Below are 23430 nucleotides of genomic sequence, written 5' to 3' on the forward strand. Positions count from 1 at the left end.
GATTTCAACTATTTTGAAACCTTGGAAACCTGTGTCTATGGTGTTATTTCTGTGTGACACACTTGAGTAGGGCATTCTGTCAGGGTGAGTTCAGAGGACCCAAAAGCAGTACGACCAAAAGGCAGGATTCACAGTTCAGGATGTTTATTAAACAATAACTTAAACTTCCCATAAAATGGGGCAGGCAAAACACGGTAGACACTCTGACATGAAATGACGATCTGACAAGGGACTGAACAAACTGGGGTATACAAATAGACAAGGACTAACTAGACACAGGTGAACTCAAAATACAATCAAACACAGGATAGGCTAACAGGACAAAGAGGACACAGGTGACTAGGATACAATAATCAGGTAGGTAAGACAGAACAGGAAACACAAACAAGAGGAGGCAGGAAGGCACAGAACAATACTACAAAACAAGACAACCAAAACAACAACAGAGTAACAGAAAACAAAACCCAAACACCACAAGGCCAAATACAGAATAAGTCCAAAACCTACTTAGGTTCAAGGTTCAAGTGTTCAAAGCAACACACATGACAAGCGCTTTCTTTAACATTCAAGGCATAACATTCAAGGTCTTACAGAACATGAACTAAACACAAAATGGTCATGTCATAATAAGAGTTCAGGGTTTGGAGCCATGAGTCTTGGCTCAAATACAAAGGCAGAGGGGTGGGGCGTGACAGTACCCCCCCCTCCACGGACGGCTCCTGACGTCCTACAAGGACACCCACCCAGGGCGGGCGGAGGGGGCCCGGAGGAGGGAGTCAGAGGCAGGAAAAAAAAGGCAGGGGCAGAGCAAAAATAGAGTCAGCTGAGTAGAACAGGGCAGGTGTGGACTCTACTAGGGAAGGGCCACTAACTGGCCAGGACAGGGCCGTGCAAAAAACACTGAACTGGGCAAGGGCCAGGGCAACACAGAACAGATAGAACGGGGGCCAAGCAGGAAAAAACTGACAGAAGCATACGGACAGACAACACACCCATTACCGGCAGGCAGCTAGCTGTACAGCGGAGAACCGGACCGAGAAACAAGAAAACACTAACAGGCAACAGAACGCACAATCATACAACCAGAATCACACAGAAAGGCAGGCAGGCAAACACACAGACAAGCACATAGACAAGCACACAGACAGAAGATGGGACAAACCGAGAGACAGACAGATCAACTGACAGACAGTAAGGCAGGCAGACAGACATGAGGTTTGACACAATAGGCGGGTAAAGGGGTCAGAAGGGCGACAGGAGGACTGGGGGGTCGAAAGACGGACAAAGAGACAGGCATTCACACTAGCAGACACGCATACAGACAGACAGGCGGACAGACAGACAGGGAGAAGGACTAACGGGCTGGTGAAAGGGAAAACAGTGGGGTTGGACTGGGGAACTGATGGAGGACTAGCTATAAAAGGGGCGGAATTACAGACAGGGATGGGGCTGTGACTACAGACAGGGTTGGGGACAGTGCTGGGGACAGGGCTACAGACAGGGCTGGGGACCGGGCTGCAGACATGGCTGGGGACAGAGCTAGATTTGGAGAGGGGACACAGACAGTGAGGACGCATGGACTGGGGCACCTGAGAACAGTGAGGCTGGAGTGCAGGCTCGAGGTCTTGCTGCTGTAGTGCAGGCCCAGGTTCTGACCGCTGGAGGTCAGGCCCGGGGTCCGGCAGCAAGAGGGCCTCCTCAACAATGGCAGTGAAAACAGACAGTTCTTGAAGTTCGCAAGGAGTGTCCGAAGGGAGAGGTGACAAAGGCAGTACATTGGGGATGGCAGAAAAGGGTTCAGGTGGGAAGTCGGCGGGGACAGCCGAGGCAGGAACAAAAATGTCGGTGGAGGCCGCCGACGCAGGAAGCATGTCGGTGGGGGCCACCGAGGCAGGAAACATGTCGGTGGGGGCCACCGACCCAGGAAACATGTCGGTGGGGGCCACCGACCCAGGAAACATGTCGGTGGGGGCCACCGACCCAGGAAACATGTCGGTGGGGGCCACCGACGCAGGAAACATGTCGGTGGGGGCCACCGACCCAGGAAACATGTCGGTGGGGGCCACCGACCCAGGAAACATGTCGGTGGGGGCCACCGACGCAGGAAACATGTCGGTGGGGGCCACCGACCCAGGAAACATGTCGGTGGAGGCCACCGACGCAGGAACAGACATGATGTCGGTGGGGGCCACCGACGCAGATACGGGCATGATGTCGGTCGGACACAGAAGCACCTCGGCATAGCTGGGTAGTAGCAGCGGAGATCCGCCGCCACCGTTGCTGGACAGATGAAGAGGTGCACGCTGGTCAACGGACGGTTGTGCACACTGCTCGCTGAGCTGCAGTTGAGGCCCACCGTTGCTGAACAGGTGCGGAGATTCGCCGCCGCCGCAGATGGACAGCAGGGGAGCCTCAACGTGGCTGGGCAGCAGTGGGGCCTCGCCACTTCCGGTGTTGGGCCGCAGTGGAGGCTCGCCACCTCCAACGCTGGGCCGAAGTAGAGCCTCGCTGTCGCTCGTCGACAGTGGAGGCTCACCGTCACTGGGAAGCAGGGGCTCCTGGATGCTGGGCAGTTGGGAGCGTTGGTGGTGGCGGAAGCCACGACGATGACGCCCCCTCGCCTGGTTTCCCCTGACTATGGCCAAACGAGACCCAACATACGGACCTGGGGCAGGTTCAGGACAGACAGCCTGGAGACCCACAAACCCCAGCCTGATTGACTGGGGTGCGGGCAGGGGTGCAGGCTGGAAAGCAGGTTGAGGGCAGGCATGGAGGTGGTCAGAATTAGACAGGCTGGCTGGTGGCAAAGTAGACTGAAGGCGTGAAGACTGGACGCAAGCAGACAAGGCAGTCCAAACATTTTTTACTGACCCTGCAAGCTCCTCCGCCAGGCTGGGTCTGGAATAAGCCAGCCGGAGGGCCCCCTTCAAGGCCTCAATCTTCTGCTCGAGGCTGGTGGAGGGCTGTGCACTTAACTCCAAGCAAGTTATCATGTAGTGCAGTACCTCCTTTAATCCAGCTCCTGCAACGTCGTCCGCTGGGTCCATAACTGGTCAGATCGTACTGTCAGGGTGAGTTCAGAGGACCCAAAAGCAGTACGACCAAAAGGCAGGATTCACAGTTCAGGATGTTTATTAAACAATAACTTAAACTTCCCATAAAATGGGGCAGGCAAAACACGGTAGACACTCTGACATGAAATGACGATCTGACAAGGGACTGAACAAACTGGGGTATACAAATAGACAAGGACTAACTAGACACAGGTGAACTCAAAATACAATCAAACACAGGATAGGCTAACAGGACAAAGAGGACACAGGTGACTAGGATACAATAATCAGGTAGGTAAGACAGAACAGGAAACACAAACAAGAGGAGGCAGGAAGGCACAGAACAATACTACAAAACAAGACAACCAAAACAACAACAGAGTAACAGAAAACAAAACCCAAACACCACAAGGCCAAATACAGAATAAGTCCAAAACCTACTTAGGTTCAAGGTTCAAGTGTTCAAAGCAACACACATGACAAGCGCTTTCTTTAACATTCAAGGCATAACATTCAAGGTCTTACAGAACATGAACTAAACACAAAATGGTCATGTCATAATAAGAGTTCAGGGTTTGGAGCCATGAGTCTTGGCTCAAATACAAAGGCAGAGGGGTGGGGCGTGACACATTCAACTATGGTCATAATAATTCTTTCCACATTTCCACCTGACAATGACAACTCTTTATATTGATATAAAGAGTTTCATGCAATTATGGAGCCTAGGTGAGATCAAAGCATGACTTGCTGACTCAAGATGTTTACGGCGGAGATGAGCCTAACACTCTCAGTTGAAAGAAACTGAAGGAGTGGGTGCTCGACAATAACATAGATTCCTGCTATTTCATATGTCCTTTCTAGCTCAACAATGAAGTCAACATAAATTGTTGTGTAATACCGGTGGTTGGATCTGCCATCAGTCTTAACCCTCATTCTGTGACATTATTAAACTCACCCTGGGTGATAAGTTAGGCATACCATATTCAGAATTACCAAAAAGAGGACACATGCGCGCGTGCATGTGCGCATGCATGTGCGTGTGCACGTGCGCATGAATGTCGTGGATGTGCATGTGTTGTGCGTGCGCGGTTCTGTTTGAATTAAATTAATTTGTCAAAAAGGTTTGGCTCCTAAATTTGATCAAATATGCTCTATATTAGTTATGTATTTATTTAAAGCAGTGGCTCTCAAAGGTGTGATCCAGGGACCCTCGTGGTTCCTTGAGGGGGCTGATCTACATCCACACGTGAGCTTGTAAATCGGCTAGTTGAACTATTCAAAAATGTTTTTGTTTCAAAATAGGGCCTTAAATATCTTCAGATGGGGTATCGTGGACGTCAGCAAGGGCATGCTGTCACAACGGGTTCCTAACGCCAAATAAAATGGCTTCAGATCTGACCTACGTCTCCTGAGGTGAAGTCTGAGGCATGTCCTGGACGCGTTATTACCACCAACGTTCAAGGATGTGTTTACAAAACATTGCAGGGTTTGTTTACAAACATTTTAGGGTTTGTCTACAAACATGTGTGATTTGTTTACCTACATTGTGGATTTGTTTACAAACATTTGGGATTGTTTACAAACATATTGGTGTTGGGATTTGTTTACAAACATATTGAGGCTTGTTTACAAACATTTGGGATTTGTTTACAAATATTTGGGTATTTGTTTATAAACATTTGAGATTTGTTTACAAACATTTGGGCATTTGTTTACAAACATTTTGTGATTTGTTTACAAACAATTTGGGATTTGTTTACAAACAATTTGGGATTTGTTTGCAGACATGTGCGGTTACACATAACTAACTCATCTTGACAGCTTGTTTACAAATGTTTGTAAACAAATCCCAAATATTTGTAAACAAGCTGTCAAGATGAGTTAGTTAGTTATGTATTTATTTATTTAAAGCAGTGGCTCTCAAAGGTGTGATCCAGGGACCCTCATGGTTCCTTGAAGTGGTTCCAAATGGACCCATTATAGGTCTGTAACTCTGAGAGTGTAACACATGGACACAAATGGACCCTTACAGGTCTGTAACTCTGAGAGTGTACAAATGGAACCAAATCATGGACCCTTACAGTTCTGTAACTCTGAGAGTGTACTAGTACAAATGGAACCAAATGGACCCTTTTATAACTTTTAACTCTGATACTGTACAAATGGAATGAAATGGGACTCTTATGGGTCCATCTGGCTTAATTTACTCTTAGAGTTATGGGAGTCCTTGAAATTAAAAAGTTTAAGAACCTGTATGCAATGGCTTATCTCTTGTAAAAAGAGAGACCAGCCTATTCTCCAAACCATTATCTTATGCTTTGCTAGGTTGTACAAAATAATATTGGGTCAATTTGCAGGACTCACCTTGCGCACAGCTGCCTTGTCTGTGTTGTTGACATGACATGGGCTTGCAGGACAGAGCTCTGCTCTGCGGTCGGGACCAGTGCTGTCAGACTCAGCGCGCAGCGCATGCAGAGTTATGAATAATACACATTCCGGGGTTCGGGCTGAAAGTCCACCTCTCACAGTGTTTTTCCACTACGAACCATTGAACGTGCATTGTAATACACATTGGTCTGAATGGTCTACACTACAGGCGATACGTGTAAAACCCCGGACATTTGAAGGAATTTATAAAACCCCCTCGGACTGCCCGGACAGCCCCCCAAAAGAGGACTTGTCCGGGCAAAAGAGGACGTATGGTAAGCCTAGATAAGTCAGGCGGCTCTTGTCATGTTTCTTCTGTTTTTTATCTGATATTCTCCCTTTTTGTATTTTTTTTATCTTGTCAGTCAGAGTGCACTTATCAGAGTATATGGCATTCACAGTTTCACACACTTGGGATATTGCCTGTCCAATCATTCCAGAAGAAGAGGCGGTATTGAAAAGAAAAAGAAAAAGCCTTTTATGGCTTCAACTTGTCAAATGGTCACTTCTGTTTCTGCGTCATCAAATTCTTTCTTTTATTACCATGTTCACACATTTAATTTGTTTTAATAAGTGATATAAAAGGAATTGTTTGGTCATAGGTCACCAAGGTTTTCAGCAGTGAAATCTAGCCTCCATATGGCATGGGGGCAGTCAGTCATGAAATGTAAGGTTTATGGGCCAAAATTTCAATATGGTGCATTCCTAGTTTAATTATTTTAATTAAAAAACGTATGCCTTTTTCAGAGACTAAATTTTAACTGTTTTATACAGACTAAAGCGCTGCCCATTGGAGCCTCTACAGCGGTGCCCGTTTGGCACTGGCCTACTTGGAACGATGCAAGTTGGAAATGCATTCCCCACCCAGATATTATGTCTGTCACTGTCCCTTTTATGCCCATATATGGAGTTCTTTGTCAGCCATGCCCAAATATGGAGTCTATGCAGACGTCAGCATGATGTCCGAACAGGCCAGCTCCATATATGGACACTGGGCAGGGGCCCTGTCCAGAGCCCGGGCAGAGGCCTTTTTGGGGCGGTTCTGGACAACCGGGCACTGCACTCCCTGTTGTGGGGTGGAACGTGTGTGTCGAATTTTAAGTCATGGGGCGAACAGTTCTCGAGTTACGTGGATTACAACAGTACACCCACACAGACAGAGACTTGTTGCATTTATAGTTAGATAGGTAGATATTGGACATCGGTGTATATATCAGTATTGATCAGAAATGTCACATTTGTCACAGTTTAGCACAGGCGACAGGCTTGGGTTTGTTCAGCAGCCTGACACCTGCTGGATAATAACTCTGCCCCTCTTTTCATGGCTCATGATCCTCCGGTATGGCTTGCCAGGGTACAGCAGGGTACAGCAGTGGTTTGAACAGGCTGTGGCCGGGCTGATGTCTGTCCCTGATGACACACTCAGCCTTGGCTACGCATCACTTAGTGTTTATTTCCTGCAGCGTGAGAAAGCTCTCCTACGATGCGCTGGTTTGTCTGCAACACTCTCAGAGCATTAATTTGTTTTATTTCTCAGAGGCTGCTATTTCACCAGTTTTTCTTGGTCCCTATGTAAGGTCAGGGAAAGTGGGAGGCGTATGAATCATAGAATCCTTGAAAATAATAAACATGCCGGGGGACGTTCTTTCGTTGCCAATGAGAATGTTGCGACAAAACAGAGGCTTTGAAAACAAACTCTGGAGAAAGTAAATGGCCTTTCTGAGACAATATTACTGAGATGGACGGACTGTTCAGTCCGGAGTTGGTAAAACTGCACTCAGCCCCACCGAGAATAGGAATCGGCTCTCCCTCAATGGGCTCAGAGAAATAAATACTTGAAATGAAATATTTAATGAAATGCCTTGACAAGCAAGACTTAGGGGAAGAACAACAACAACAACACGCAAATGCATTTTGGCTCCATGCCATCCTCATTGCCACACTGAAGAGGAAAGGGAGTGTTTGTCTGATGTTTGACTTCATATGTGTGCTACAGTGCTACTCACATTCTTTCTACTTGGTGTGTAGCACACATCCAGGTGACAGAGACAGCGATTAGGAGAGGTAGGAATTAGTTGTTCTCAAAACGTTTCATGTGAAGGGCGGCCAACTTAAGCATCAAGAAGCAACGTTTTATTTGTTGTTTGGCATCTAAATACTACTGTGCACTGTACTACAACAACAAGGACTATAGTAATAATAAAAAAGACAAAATAAGATGCACGTAATCCTAAGTCTAATGTAGTAATTTCTGTAGTATTTTCTGATGTTGTTCTTGTTGTTCTTGGTCCTTAATGAAAATCGTAGGATACTCAATCCTGACACCTCCACTAAGACTGCTCTTACACGTCTTCGCTCGAAGATAATGTAACAATACAAAATAAATAAATGAAGAAGCCTTCAACAGTAACCATATCAGCATAGCATAAGGACAGTTAAAAAGGCGTGCATGTGTGCGTGCATGTGCAATGATGAGACCGCTATAGCAGCAATAGTAACATAACCGCCATCTCAAAATATGTTGTGGGGCAGGGAGACACAATTTAGATTATATACTGTGTGTCTGTGCATGTGCGTGTGTGTGTGTGTGTGTGTATACTAAGGCTGTCCCCAAACATTCAAGGTTTGAATCTTCGCTCGTTAGGGTTGGCACTCGAATCTTAATTAATGGGTTTGAACCATTCATTCTTTTTTTATATATATATTTTTATAAAAAGAAATAATTTTTTTCCCCTTTTTTATTAAATCAAATATATCTCGGCGAGAATGTGATATGAGCATGTCAAAAAAAGTAAGTTTCTAGTGCATTCCTGTCATAAGTTATGTCTCCTTGTTGTGCTGTCCCTCTCCAAAATCCCCTGTGCACATGAATTTGGTGATGGGCCTGCAGCCATCAGCCAATCAGCAACAAACACACACACACACACACACACACACACACACACACACACACACACACACACCAGCCTGCATAGTTCCATGTGAAACTAGCTGATCTACAAGCTCACAACGTGTGGTGGACGCGACGCGTTGTGAGCTTGTAAATCTGCTATTTTCAGCATGCAACACCACGTCGTACGACGAAGAATATACCAGGTTTCACGTGGGAGATGTATTTTGTTCGAGGCGATCATGTATGTAGCCTGGCCTGCACACAGCGCTACTCGACGCAAAATAACAAGCTATTGGAAGCTATTAAACAACAAGTTTACCATGTTTGGGGTCGGGGACGAGGCGCAGTCAACCATATATTCTGTGTCTGCTGTCTCCGTGGATTCAGCAACAGCAATACACAGCATCATCATCCCAGTTGGAAAATGTGTGCAAAGTGTGCGCTCCAGGGAAACTTATGTACAGTTGTCAGCTGATGCTGAAATCTTTGTTTCGTTTTTGAGCGAGCCGCCGCTGTTGGACTCACGTGTGTCGTGTGCAGACCGGTGTAGACAGACAGGCAGAGAGAGAGAGGGAGCGAGAAAGAGAGAGAGAGGAGGCGAGACTCGACGGAATGAGCGAGAATAAAGTAATATTTTATTATCGCACTAACGCCTGTGCTTCATGGTTGAGGCTGGGAGTGAAAGCAATAAGTAGCACCGGTGCGACCTCGTTCAAATTTAACTCTCACATTAAGAAATTAAGTAGCATGTGCGACTTAATAGGTCGCACGCTGGAGCCGTGTGTGTGTGTGTGTGTGTGTGTGTGTGTGTGTGTGTGTGTGTGTGTTGGGAGAGACGAGAGAGATTGAAGAGCGGGGGGGTGCGCTCTGATCGAGACGGATATTTTTTTAATGAATTAGAAACAAATGGTCCGAATGTTCACTCGAAAATTCCTGCCGAAGTTCGAGTCCTAAAATAAGGGCTAGGGTACAGCCTTAGTGTATACACACACAAGCTCACAATGTGTCGCAATGCAGTTTTAACCATCATGTGGTACAGCGGCGGAGCTACCGGGGGTGTAGGGAGGGTGGTCACACCCCGGCCCGGACCTCCTGAGGGCCCGGGCTGTCAGATGATCGATGGACGATTTTTTACACAGTCACTCACGACTGATAAAACCAGCGGGCCCCGCGAATCCTGCATAGGCTCCCGCAATTAACTAACTAACTCTTGCTTCTGAAGAAGTCGCCGGTCACTTTCTTCTTTTTTTCTCTGATGTAAAGAGAAGTTTGTGGCAGCGCGAGCTGCGCGACCCATGCTGCTGCGGCCCGTGCACTCAGCACATCGCAATTTAGTTTTGTTCTGCTGCTGCAGTTGGAATTAAAGAATGACAAATAAAGCAATCTTGAATCTTGAATCTTGAATTAACCAGATACAGAGCCTATATAGCCTATAATAGCCTACACTTTAACAAAATATCATGTCTGTCTGATGAGAATTTACCGCGCTGCCGAGAGAGAGTCGCTGTAAGCGGTCCAGCCAGGGCTACAAAAGTGGCAAGACCTGTCACTCATTAGTAGGCTAATCACTCTGTGTGATTCCACAACGGACTGTTTCGATTCTAAACCCCTTCCTGTTGCTTTTCCCTGTGTGCGATCACTCAGCAAAGGTGAAACGGAACACAAAGATGAGTAGCAGCCTATTTTTTTTTTTAACACGCAGCACCTCTCTCTCTCTACGTCTCTCTCTCTCTCGTGTGTGTGCACTGCTGCGCAATGTCACAGACACAGACGCGATCAATAATATATAGCATAAATAACAGGCAAAATATAACACTTTCCCTCTATCTGTGACTGTGATCATCTCCTCACACACACAACTCCTCTCTCGTTCATGCACGCCTGCTCAAATTAGCAGCAACTGTTAGCGTAAATGGGTTTTTTTTTGTTGTTCGGTGAGGCCCGGTCGTGCTGTCTCACACCCCGGCCCGGCCCAATGTTGTTTTCCGCCACTGATGTGGTAAATACTGATTTGAATTCTATATTAAGTAATTTTACTGGGGACACCCTGGACACCCTTCCAAGGACGTCTGGGGGACCCCAGACCTCACGGCAAGGCAGGAGATGTGCCGGCACAGGCTGCGGTCAGGAAGGAACTGGCCCTAAGCACCAGCATCCTGACCGCTTCCTAAATCAGTGGTTTGGCTGGAAAACATGACAGGCTGGAAAAAACGTGACTGACCATTATAGAGTCTAGGATCTGGCAACGTGGAGGAAGCTCTAAGGCAGTGGTTCTCAAACATCTTTCAAAGAAGACCCCTAAACTGATGTAGTTGGTCGGGGACCCCCATCTGAAAATGCTTTGTGTCAGGAGGGACCTTATCTCAGGCTGTTGTGATGTCTTGGTTTTATTCACTGTGCTTAGATTAGTGAACATAATATTTCTTGCATGAACCATTAATGCATCACACAAACACAGACAACAGGTCGTTTAGTACTCATGAATGCATCACACAAACACAGACAACAGGTGGTTTAGTACTCATTTGGATGACGTCAAAGGAATACAAATGGGATCATTAAGTTATGGTACATGAGGGCTGTACGTAGGTGTGTATCATTTCTATAATCATTTTGATCATTTCATCAGGATTTCAAAACGCCAGAGTTATTGGATGGTTTACCTCTACTACAACCTCTACTATAAGGTGTTTTTTACCCTAAATCTATTTGTGTAAGGGGCATCCATCACATTACAATGTTGCAGACCACATTATTGCAGGCCAGCTTGCTGCCTTATGGATGTGATGGATGGGGAAATTACAAAGTTCATTTAACAGTAGGTGTTGTGAAAGAACATCATCTAATGGCTGAATGTTGCCTAGCTGCCCTTTAATTAATGAGGAGTTCATTCTTCTTATTTCGGTTAATTCCCAACATGGGTGACTACAGCGGATTATCAGTTTCCATTTGCTTCTGTTCTCTGTCATTCCAGCCACCTGCATGTCCTCTCTCACCTTCCTCTTCTCCTCTTGCCTGGCAGCGGATCCATCGTCAGCATCCTTTCCCCAATATCCCCCTCATCCCTCCTCTGCAAATACAATGGTGGAAGAAGTACTCAAATGGTTTACTTAAGTAAAAGTATCAACACCACAATATAGAAATACTGTAGCTGCAATGGTACAGCGAAGCACAAACCAATCAAATTGATTCGTTTTTTGGTGCTTCAAACCAAAGAATCTGCTGTGGTGATGAGACTAATACCTGAGGTTGTGGATTATATATTTATAATTATTATATATAATTTATATAATTATATTGATCACTGTTTTTAATGAATCGGCCGTAACGGCAATTAATTATATCTGATATCGATATCGGCCAAAAGTAATGTGTAAATGTATTACTCTTGATTCAAAGTAATATAATATTTAAGGAGTAATATCTAATAAGTAACTCTCCTCAGTCATATTGCCCAACACTGGGCCTAATGGAAGACGCTGACAGTGACTCAGGGTGGGGCCTGAAGTCATGTTCTGGGCCAGGCTGAGGATAGTTCCTTCATAGACAGCCTGGAGTCTAGGGATAACGTCTGACTCATCAAATGACAAGTGACAGAACAAAGTCAGTAATGGGTTCCAGGCTCAGTCAGTAGTTGACATTTCTTCTAGTTGACTCATTCAGAGACGATTGCTGAACCTAATTATGTTGTCCCTCAGTTGTGGGAGAATAATTAGTCAAAACGGATTAGTCTGTCATGCATAACGCTGCAGAAGATCACGCAGACACACCCATTCATCTCTAATGGCAATATGAAACTGGTTGACGACAAACACGGCCACACAATATCCAGTCTTATCATCTGATGAGTCTGTGTCCATTCCCATAATTCGTATTCATTGAAAAGATGCATTTGACCTTAGTGGTCAATAGCGCCATAAACGGCTTTCCAGCGTGTTCTGCATTCCAGCAGCATTGTTTTAGTTTAGTTTTCTTACCTCAGCAAAGGTGAGCAGCTGCCATGCCACGCTTTAGAGAGGACGTATCCCCCGCAGAACTGTGTGTTTTCAAATGTTAACTCTATCTCTAGCTGTTAGCATAAACCCCAGTTCCCAGTGCCAGCATACGCGTTCACTTTAAATGACGGAGCGACATGAATGGCGGTGTTACTTGTGTGAACACTGATTATGCTGCAAGCTGTATACCTTAGTTATGCTTTAGCTTTTAACTGTGTTTTGTATTAACTGTTTTTAACCTGATGTACCGGTGACGTTGAATGCCCTGAAAGGCGCCTTATAAATAAGTTGTATTATTATTATTGTATTATTTATGTTGGTTTAGGATGCGTACCATGCAAGGCAAGCCAGGACAGAGGCTGATTTGAAAACCCCAGTGTGCAACAGTGTTGACCTCAAGGAGGTGAAAGCAAAGCTCAAAGCAAATTAATATAAGGAGATTAAAGCAACTGGCAGCTCTCCTGCGTGGGCCCACTTCGTGCAAATCATGGTTAAAGAAGAGAGCAAAGTAGGAGCTGTTGTGCATTGAGTGCGGTGCCTTGTTAAAATTCCATTCAGCCAAGACAGGCACATCACATCTGCTAAAACTCTGATTGTGTAAAAAAACAAATTATCCGCTTGGTTCATTTTACATGCATGCACGATTTATCTGCATTCGAGACGAGTCTCTCAATTTTAATCATAAAATGGTAATTGGTCAATACGTCCGCTATATTAAGTCCACATTTACGGCTGCCTGTCTCGGAATGTTGGAAATAATCGGATTTCGGTCAGGCTCGGTGCCGCCATTTGAAAGAACAGGTTGGAATTGGAAGAAGTTGTCACTGGTCCAATTGGGTTTCGTTTTCTTATTTGAAAATATTTTCAGAATGGGTTATCAGATCCATTTCGGATTTGGGAGCTTTTTTTTATCACACACACACACACACACACACACACACACACACACACACACACACACACACGCGCACAGACACACACACACACACACACACACACACACACACACACACACACACACACACACACTGGCAGAGGCTAAGGTATAGATGTCCCAGGTGATTAATGGCTGCTTGTTTTCCCTGCTCTTAGGTTTCTTCAGAACAACAGAGTGCAGCTCCTCAGCAGCCAGGTCTTCAGTGGACTCTGCAAGCTCAAGAGGTTGTGAGTACCCTGCTTCCCTCAGTAGTGTGGTGGAAAAAGTACTCACATGTTTCACTTATGTAAAAGTATCAATACTACAATGTAGAAGTACTCCGTTACAAGTAAATGTCTGGAATTCAAAATGTTCTTGCGTAAAAGTACTACATTATTTGTATAAAATGTACTTAAATGTAGGCTAAAGGTGCGTTCAGGCTTGAATTTAAATATTCGTCTCGTTTCGTCCTGTTTGTGCTGTGCCAGGTCGCACTGCACCCGTTCGCAGCGCTCACGCAACTACTCGTCTTTGCATTGACTTTGTATGTAATTTCGCCGCTCTAACCATCCAAGTCTGAACGCAGCTTTAGTGATTTTTTTAGTTAAAGTAAATGTTAAAATGCTCTATATTGTGATTGTACTCATTATAGAGTGTTTGTTCAGTAACAGGAGTATCCATGTCTCTCCAGCTTTTTATTAAACAGAAAATAAATGTTCAGGTCGGGATACCAATTTTATCCAATCACGATAGAGAACTCAATCAGGATACAGATTAAACAAGTGGAATTGCAGACAAATTGGAACTGATTTTTAATCTGATAAATGGCTAACACTCTATAGCAATGATTAATATCAGAATATAGTGATTTAACCTTTTAACAAAAAAATAATAAAAGTTAAACCTAAAAAAATATAAATATATATAAAAAAAAATGTTTTAATCAAAAAAATATCACTTACTCACAGTACTCAGTACTCATCATGCAGAATGTCCCATTTCAAGTTTTCAAATGTATAATCTTTTCAAAATAGCAACTCTACAAACTCACAATTGTGAGCTAAAGTTTTCAAATAATTGCAGTGGGGTAAAAGTACAATATTACAGCATATCGTTCAGAGACTGAGGGAAGAATCGAAGTGAACGGGTCGGTTACCTGGTCGGTTTCGTTCACCAAAGTGTGTGTGTGTGTGTGTGTGTGTGTGTGTGTGTGTGTGTGTGTGTGTTCGAGTCCTAAAAAAAGGTCTAGGGTACAGCCTACGCACGCGCGCACGCACGCACGCACGCACGCACGTGCGTGCGTGCGAAGGCTGTACCCTAGACCTTTTTTTAGGACTCGAACTTCGGCAGGAATTTTCGAGCGAACATCCGGACCATTTGTTTCTAATTGATTTGAAAAAATAACCTTTGAGATATCCGTCTCGATCAAAGCGCAGTGCGTCTCCCCCGCTCTTTATCAATCTCTCTCGTCTCTCCACACACACACACACACACACACACACACACAGCATCACTGTGTCACTGGCTCCGCGAAAACAAAACTGATCTGCAAGCTTGCTGGCAAGCAGACGACAGCATAGCTTGCTCGCTAGCTGTCACTTGTTAATTTGTTCCTCCTGTGTACTCTCAAGGTATGAATGCAGCTTCAGACCGTGACCGTTTTGCTTAACAATGATCAGAGTTCACTGCTTTTTGGCAATAGGCTATGTGATGCTCTCTAGCATCAGCAGCCATAATATATTATATTATGGCTGCTAGTAAGAACGGTTCCCCCTATCAGTGTGTGTGTGTGTGTGTGTGTGTGTGTGTGTGTGTGTGAAGGCTGTACCCTAGACCTTTTTTTAGGACTCGAACTTCGGCAGGAATTTTCGAGCGAACATCCGGACCATTTGTTTCTAATTGATTTGAAAAAATAACCTTTGAGATATCCGTCTCGATCAAAGCGCAGCGCGTCTCCCCCGCTCTTTATCAATCTCTCTCGTCTCTCCACACACACACACACACACACACACACACACACACACACACAGCATCACTGTGTCACTGGCTCCGCGAAAACAAAACTGATCTGCAAGCTTGCTGGCAGGCAGACGACAGCATAGCTTGCTCGCTAGCTGTCACTTGTTAATTTGTTCCTCCTGTGTACTCTCAAGGTATGAATGCAGCTTCAGACCGTGACCGACAATGATCAGAGTTCACTGCTTTTTGGCAATAGGCTATGTGATGCTCTCTAGCATCAGCAGCCATAATATATTATATTATGGCTGCTAGTAAGAACGGTTCCCCCTATCAGTGTGTGTGTGTGTGTGTGTGTGTGTGTGTGTGTGTGTGTGTGTGTGTGTGTGTGTGTGTGTGTGTGTGTGTTCTCTCTTTGGAGCACCACAGGTCACTCCATTTAGTAACATTAATTAAATCGCACATGGCAAAACGCCGCCAACAACAATACACTGACCCGCACCTCTTGCGTCATCCTACAGTGACATTCTTCTATTCAGGCAAGAGCAATCTATCCCCAAAAAATACATTAATGTGAGCTCCTGTGGCGGGGGAGGCGGCCGCGAACAGGCCAAAATAAATGCATAAAACAGACAAAAACTTTTTCTCTTCAGTGCATGTGCGCTCCGGCACCTATTGACTTACAAATTAAGTACTGTTTGTTTATACTTTGTCAAAAAGAAAAGGAAATGGAGAAAAGTATTAAGAACCTGTGTTGCAATGGATCCACTGTAGTTATATGATACTTTTCATTGGTTCACATTCATGTTATGTATTTATGAAGTAATCACGAACAAATGATTCACGAATAAGAAGTACCGTACTGTGCTCTTGCTCAGCAGCATCTGTTTTTGCTTGTGAAGGTTTGCTCATGATTGCTTCATTTGTCACTGTGCCTGCATCTGAACGAAGTGAATGTGCAAATATATTTTCTTTGCAAAGAAAATCTTTGGCGGTAATGAAGAAAAATACCATTGGAGCTGGATCCAGTGTGCAGACCTCCTTAGTGTTTGTCCCTGCCCAGCACCATGGCTTTTTAGCTTAATATTTATAAATCCCACGGCACAGACAGATGTCTGATATTTTCTGATATAATTTTGTGTGTCTCCCAGATATCTGAGTGACAACCTGATAACCCATCTGAGTCCAGGTGTGTTCAGAAACCTCCACCAATTAGAGTGGCTGTAAGTAGAAATGATGCTAGACCGCCGTCTCTCAAACATAGGCACACACACACACACACACACACACACACACACACACACACACACACACGCGTTCTCCAGTCCAACTTTCCTCCAAAGGAATTATGAAATGTTTAATTTGGGTGTTTGGAAGTGTTTTTGGCGAGCGCCTGCTGTTTTCAGCTGGGAAGAAACACGGCCCATTAGCATGAATCACATTATCATTGCCCCAAGGGTACAACAGTTATATCAAATGTCACGATGTGAATACACATAGGAGTCATCAATTAAGCCCTAGTTAAGCCCTAGCCAACTATCAAACATCACATTATGTCATAACATAACATTGACAATACACAGAGCAGCAGCAGTCACGCGCTTCCAAGAATGACATTAGTTTTTATTGCATGTCCTTTGTAGTTGTTTTTATTGCATGTTGTTTTTTATTGCATGTCATTTTTAGTTCAGCCAATATTCCTGGAGGACTTTCCTTCTGGAATAACTTATGTCCAAACCCATGAAAACACTGGGGCTTGATGCCTTGTCTGTTTTGAGGTCATCTCTCAAGACAGATTCTGGTAACAGCAGAATCTGTCTTGAGTTTGTAGTACAAAATCAAAACTGCCTCTCATCCGCTTGTATCGTGATGTGAGCCCATACAGTGGATTGGCTACTACTGTGTACGGTCAGTGGTGGAAAAAGTACTCACAATTTTCAATTCCGTAAAATTATCAATACATTACATGTTGACTTCAGTGAAAGTACAAAAGTACTGGCACCATCAAAATATAGTACCAAAAGTACTCATTCAGAATGGGTTTCAAATGTATAGAAATCTTTTAAAAATAGCATAGCTACAAGCTCACAACACGTCGCATCGACAACAATAAAACAACACTTTGCGTGTTTAAACTTGTGTTTATAAGACTTTACAACTCGTTTATGAGCAGTGGTTGCTCAGCCACAGGAACGACCAGTTCCTAAAGCAATGGCGAAATGCCGGCACTAATATTATTTTTGCTCTGCTAACTGCTCTGAGGAAGGCTGCTGCCAAAACACATTAGCCAATAAAGAATGACTAACTGAGCCTTTAGCCCTAGCCACACCAAAGGGTCGAAACGGTTTTAGTGTTGTCCCTGTGGCGTGATATGTTCTGTTGCACGTTGATGCGCGTTGACGCGCGTTGACGCGTGTCAACGGCCCAAAGAGTCGGGACGGTTTTAGCGTTGTCCCTGTGGTGTGATATGTCCTGTTGCACGTTGATGCGTGTCGTCATGCAAGGACTTGCATGGTGACCCTTTGGGTGTGGGTTAGGGCTTTTGTCTTGCATGCTTTAATGAGTTTGTGTTTGTTTGCTTGGTTGTTTGTAGCACTTGCCGTAGCCTCGACGACCTTGCAGGATGCAATGGCTAAAGTTTAATTTAGATAGCGTGATATGTAGACAGATCATCCTATAGTGTGTATAGTATATGTACAGATTATTTAATTATTGGGGGGATATTCTACTGTTCTATGCATTTGTTGTATTACCTCCCACTACAGCTCAAACAGGTAGCGTCTGTAGACATTTCTAAAGCACAACTCAAGACCCACCTCTTCGCTCTTGCTTTTAGTAGAGTTTTAAAATTAAATAAACGTTATATTTTTGTACTCACTGTTTTGACAGATTTTTATTGTTTTAACTGCTTGCTTGTTTTATTGCTACAGTATGTTATGTTTTTCTGTTCTGCTCTGTGAAGCATTTTGAGCTGCATTTATGTATGAAAGATGCTATATAAATACAGTTTATAATAATAATAATTATTATTATTATTAATTTATTATTTTGTCCTTGCGTAAATGGCTCTGGATTAAATTGTTTGTTTGTTTTTTCAGGATGTTGGATAACAACCCTCTAACAAGGCTATCTCACTACACCTTCCGTGGGCTCCGGTCTCTCATGTACCTGTGAGTGTGTTGCCTTCCTTTGAAATTTTCAACAAAGAGATTTGGTGTAGGTGGGAAAAGGATTGAGGGATAATGTATAGACCCTGGTTCCCAGTCAAACAAAGTATGTAGGGTTTAAGCGTTTGAATGACTGAATAGTGAATTTCAGTGCACAGTGACAGTTCAGATAAGCACGGCAGGCAGGAGGTGTGCAGACTCTTTTCATCCCTTCTTCTTCTCATTCGCTCATTCGCTACATACACCCACTACATCAGACGGTCTTTCCACATTCAACCTCACTCAGCTTAAGTTAAGACATACAGTACTGCATGTACGCCCTCTATCTAATGGTTCACATATGTGGTGTTTTTAACTAGTCTAGTCTAGTCTAGTCTAGTCTAGTCTTGTCTGCGGTTAAGGAGGAGCACAATGGAAATAAGTCTATGATGACTTGCGTTTTATCATTGATGGTCCTATTTCTGATAAGCATGTGTTCCCATCTAGAGGGTAAGAACACCAGCGTGCATAATATGCTGTTTCTGGATTTCAGTTCAGCATTCAACACTATTATACCCCAGCAACTGGTCGACAAACTGTTCCCCCTGAGTCTGGCTGCTGGACTTCCTATAATGAACAGACCTCAATCTGTTTATTAGGAAATAACAACTCCAGCGTCATCTCCCTGAGCACTGGCTCTCCCCAGGGCTGTGTCCTGAGTCCACTGCTGTTCACCTAGCTGACCCATGACTGCTGTGCCAGGACAGTCTGTCATGGTCCTCAAACACATCCTCTCTTGTGTAGAGAGCCCAGAAACGGCTGTTCTTTCTGCGCCGCATGAGAAGAGCCAAACTCCCCGCTCCCATCCTCACTACTTTCTACAGAGGCACTATAGAGAGCATCCTTACAAACTGCATCCCTGACTGGTATGGAAGCTGCGAATGAAGCAGACTGGAAAATAATGCAGGCTTCCATCAAGGACACTGCTCACAACCACTGTCTGTCTAGGGCCAACAACATCAGGAAAGACCCCACCCACCCACACTAGGGACTCTTCACTCTGTTGCCTTCTGGCAGAAGGTATCGAAGCATTGTAAGTAAAACAGACAGATTTTCCAAGAGCTTTTTCCCCTAAGCCAGTAGATTTTTGAACAAGTGCAATATCCCCTAACCTTTTCCCCGCATATGCTGCTATAAGGACTCCTGCAATATGAACTAATATTATCATTATTATAGATCAAATCGGATGTTGTACTGCTGTGACCTAGAGCTGTTCACGGGTCCAAAAGAATTGTCCGGAATTCTAAATAGATCCGAGATCCAATTATTTCCGACATTCCGAGAGTGTACTGAAATAATAGCGGACGTATTGACCAATTACCATTTTATGATTAAAGCTAGAGAGAGGCTTGTCTCGAACGCAGATAAATTGTCAGTGTGCGTGCATTTTAAATTAACCAAGCGGATAATTATTTTTTTACACAATCAGAGTTTTAGCAGATGCAATGTGCCTGTCCGAATTGAATTTGAACAAGGCACCACACTCAATGCACTTAACAACTCCTACTTGTGCACTTACCCAAAGTGGGCCCACGCAAGAGTTACCAGTTGCCATATAACCTCCTTATATTTATTTGCTTAGAGCTTTGCTTTCACCTCGTTGAGGTCAACGCTGTTGTCGGGATCCATGATACATAGAATTGCACGCCAGTGTTTTCAAATCAGCCCCTAGCTGTCCTGACTGGCCTTGCATGGAACGCATGTGCATTGCGTACAGTAGCTCTTGCGCATGCAGCTGATCCTAAACCAGCCTACTATCACACAAGTTAAACAGCATTTCAGTTCATTACGTTTTTCCCTCCGCAGCGCAACATAGTGCACAGCGGACACACACAGTCACACACACACACACAATCACACATTGATGGATTGAATATTTTATTAACGTTTGCAAAATAAAAGCACAGAAAGTACACACACTCCCACACACACAGTACAGTTATCGGATCCACTCGGGTATTAGGCCTACACGTAATGATTGAACGACCTGAGTTCCGCGGGGAATACGGCCGATTCCGACCCTGCCCTGAGTGATTACGATAAAACACGCATCGGACACGTGCAGGGGGGCCCGTGAAGGGCTCTACTGTGAAAATAAATACAGTGTACAATAAGGTATGAGGTGTGCAAGTCCGTATATGATCAGCGATGTCAGAAATGAGTAGTTAAATGTAGTGAGGGGTGTTGTAGAGTGTGTGAACTTAATCAAAGGGAACTAGAGGGAAGCAAGCAAAAGGGGGCTATCATCTGATCTGGAGAGGGAGAGCAATGGAATATTTTATAGGGCTCCACACACACACAGACAGACAGACAGACAGACAGACAGACAGACAGACAGACTCTCTCCCGGTTTAAATGTTTTGAAACGCATCTGCCTCCAGTCTCTTAACCACTTACATATTCTGGGCAAAACCTTCTCAGAAAATAGCAGATTTTACAAGCTCCACTAATCAGCAAAGAAATAGGCCAATTCTAAAAATGCCTTCTAAATCATTCTAAATCTAAGTCATACAAGTTTCTGCCGGTGGAATCAAGCTTTTGGGGATCACTATCAGCCACACTGCTGGGGTTTAAAGTGGTTAGTGTTGTCATCCTCCTGCTATCTCAGATCATGACACTACAGTATCAGACTCACTCCCGAGGTGAGTCTGAACACTCCACCTCAGCCCGTAGCTACTCTAGCACTTGCCGTAGCGCTTGACGTAGCCTTGACGACCTTGCAGCTGGCTTATACAATAGTTAAAATGTAATTTACACAATCTATAAAGCAAGATAATAAATTATTCTCACCCACCCCACCCCCATACACTGCACTCTGCACTCTCCTAAAGTGGTTTTACCTGTTCTAAATTGCCAACTTTACTTTTTATCTGCTAAAGTGGTTTTGCCGGTATAGTATTGCCAACTTGGGGCATCTGTAGTACGGTTGCCTCCTGAGTGTCTCGCTGCTATAGCGAGGGAGGTCTTCAGGGCAGACCCAGGACCAGATTACTGTCTGTGGAACTCCTCAACCCCACTTAGAGGGAGGTCTTCAGGGCAGACCCAGGACCAGATTACTGTCTGTGGAACTCCTCAACCCCACTTAGAGGGACGTCTTCAGGGCAGACCCAGGACCAGATTACTGTCTGTGGAACTCCACTTAGAAGTGACTCTCAGTCTGAGATAATAATAAAGAGTATTGCAAAAAATATATCGTTGCTGTCGTGTCAGGCAGAAACCTTATCTCGATATTTTAACTTTTGGTGCTTTGTTTGTTTTTTGTAAATGAAAGCCCTACTAGATCATAGTATGAATTGCATTTTTAGAATTATTTTTAATTACTCAAAGCACTATACGTTCATTCATTCATAAATTTTGAGGTGAAGTGGCAAAAACACTAACAGTCGACGCCAGCGTCCTCATTCCCACATTCACACACCTATAGTGGCAAGCTGGCACCGACTGACTCATTGGAGGCAATGTGGTGTTCAGTCTCTTGCCCAAAGACACTTCAACATGTGGACAGGAGTAGCCGGGATTCGAACCGTCGTCCTGCGGATCATTGGACGACCTTCTCTACCTCCTGAGCCCATACTCCAGCATCACACAAAAATATCAAAAATTGCAGATCTGCAAGCTCGATAATTGAACCTGTAAATATGCTACTTCTATTGTTGAAGTTTTGGATATATGAGGTTTGCACACGACAGACGATATACATTTAAAATGTAACCACTTGAACCCCAGCATCCATATTCTGGGGAGAACATTAGTCAAAAAATCTGCAAGCTCACAATGCTATTTTTGCCAAAGAGATTTTTTTTTTAAATTCTCTTATGGTTCACTGTGTTGTTGTTGTTGTTGTTGTTGTTAGCACAGTTTGGGCAGAACATGGCACCAACATGTCACTGTGCGTCGTGTGCCTGTATGAGTGAGTGTCAAATAAACCCCCTCTTGCATCTCTTGAAATATATTCCTTTTGTGGAAGGTGAATAGATGTTTCTGTTCAGTTCACTGTAGTGACAGCGGTGCCGTCTCAAGCGCAAACACACCTCGCTTCACAAGAGATGCACACGTCAAGCTCTGTTTGCCTTCATCCTTGTGTGTGTGTGTGTGTGTGTGTGTGTGTGGACAATTTCCCTGGTCCTCACAAGAGAAACTAGAAAAAGTGCTCTCTCTCTCTCTCTCTCTCTCTCTCTCTCTCTCTCTCTCTCTCTCTCTCTCTCTCTCTCTCTCTGCAGGTCCATGGTGAACACCTCTCTAGAGCAGCTGTCCCATCCCAGCTTCTGTCATCACATGCCCGTTCTTCGCTGGCTGTGAGTCAACTGTGTGTGTCTACATAATGTATGTTTGAGTGTATTACCATTGTTGCTGGTGGACCAGGGTTTATTATATCGCTGTCGCCTGTCGGCCATAGTTTAACTTTCAGTGTTTTTCTTTTTCTTTTATTTTTATTAACACCCTAGGCCCTACTTGTTCATACATTGTCACACTGATGCATCAAAGGTTCAAAATGTGTCTCTGCGTGCAACGTTTCGCGCCACCTTTCAATACTTTTGTGCCCACAGAGCACACCATTTTGTCCGCCCGTTCAGGTGGACAAATCCCAGACTGTCATGTATGCGGATCTGCGGAGGTGCCCAGGGACGTGCACACACAGACATCAAAGGGGGCTTCAGCCCCTGCCCTTTTACCCGTCTGTAAAACAACTTCCCTCTCCAGACCACAAATGCAGCATTTACTACTATTTTGAGCTATTTAGCAATTTTTGTCCAAAAGTGCCCTCTTACGGGATGTCAGCCGCTTGCCTCTCTAAAGGGCCTCACACACACCGGCGGCGTCCGACGCGCATTCACGCCTCGCCTGACGCTCCGATACGCCACCGTTCTATTTTCCAGGCGTTGCCGCGCGGCAACGCCTGTGCCGCGTCGCTGCACACCCGGTGTGTGTTGGGCTTAACACTCCTGCCTAACACGTTCACGCCTGTGCTTTCTGGCCGTGATAC

General features: G+C 44.6%; 1 protein-coding gene across 1 annotated transcript in view; it reads left to right on the forward strand.

Annotated features, from left to right (window-relative positions):
• LOC310863168 (relaxin receptor 2-like) overlaps positions 1–23430 on the forward strand; it is a 138239-nt gene that overhangs the window by 74462 nt on the left and 40347 nt on the right. Inside the window, exons 7-10 of the mRNA XM_083771330.1 lie at positions 13461–13532; positions 16392–16463; positions 18339–18410; positions 22667–22741. Of these exons, the coding sequence (XP_083627456.1) occupies positions 13461–13532; positions 16392–16463; positions 18339–18410; positions 22667–22741 (291 nt within the window). The remainder of the gene's footprint in view (positions 1–13460; positions 13533–16391; positions 16464–18338; positions 18411–22666; positions 22742–23430) is intronic.

The sequence above is a fragment of the Protomyctophum parallelum genome, assembly GCF_964188405.1.
Source record: "Protomyctophum parallelum genome assembly, chromosome: 1".
Lineage (NCBI taxonomy): Eukaryota > Metazoa > Chordata > Actinopteri > Myctophiformes > Myctophidae > Protomyctophum > Protomyctophum parallelum.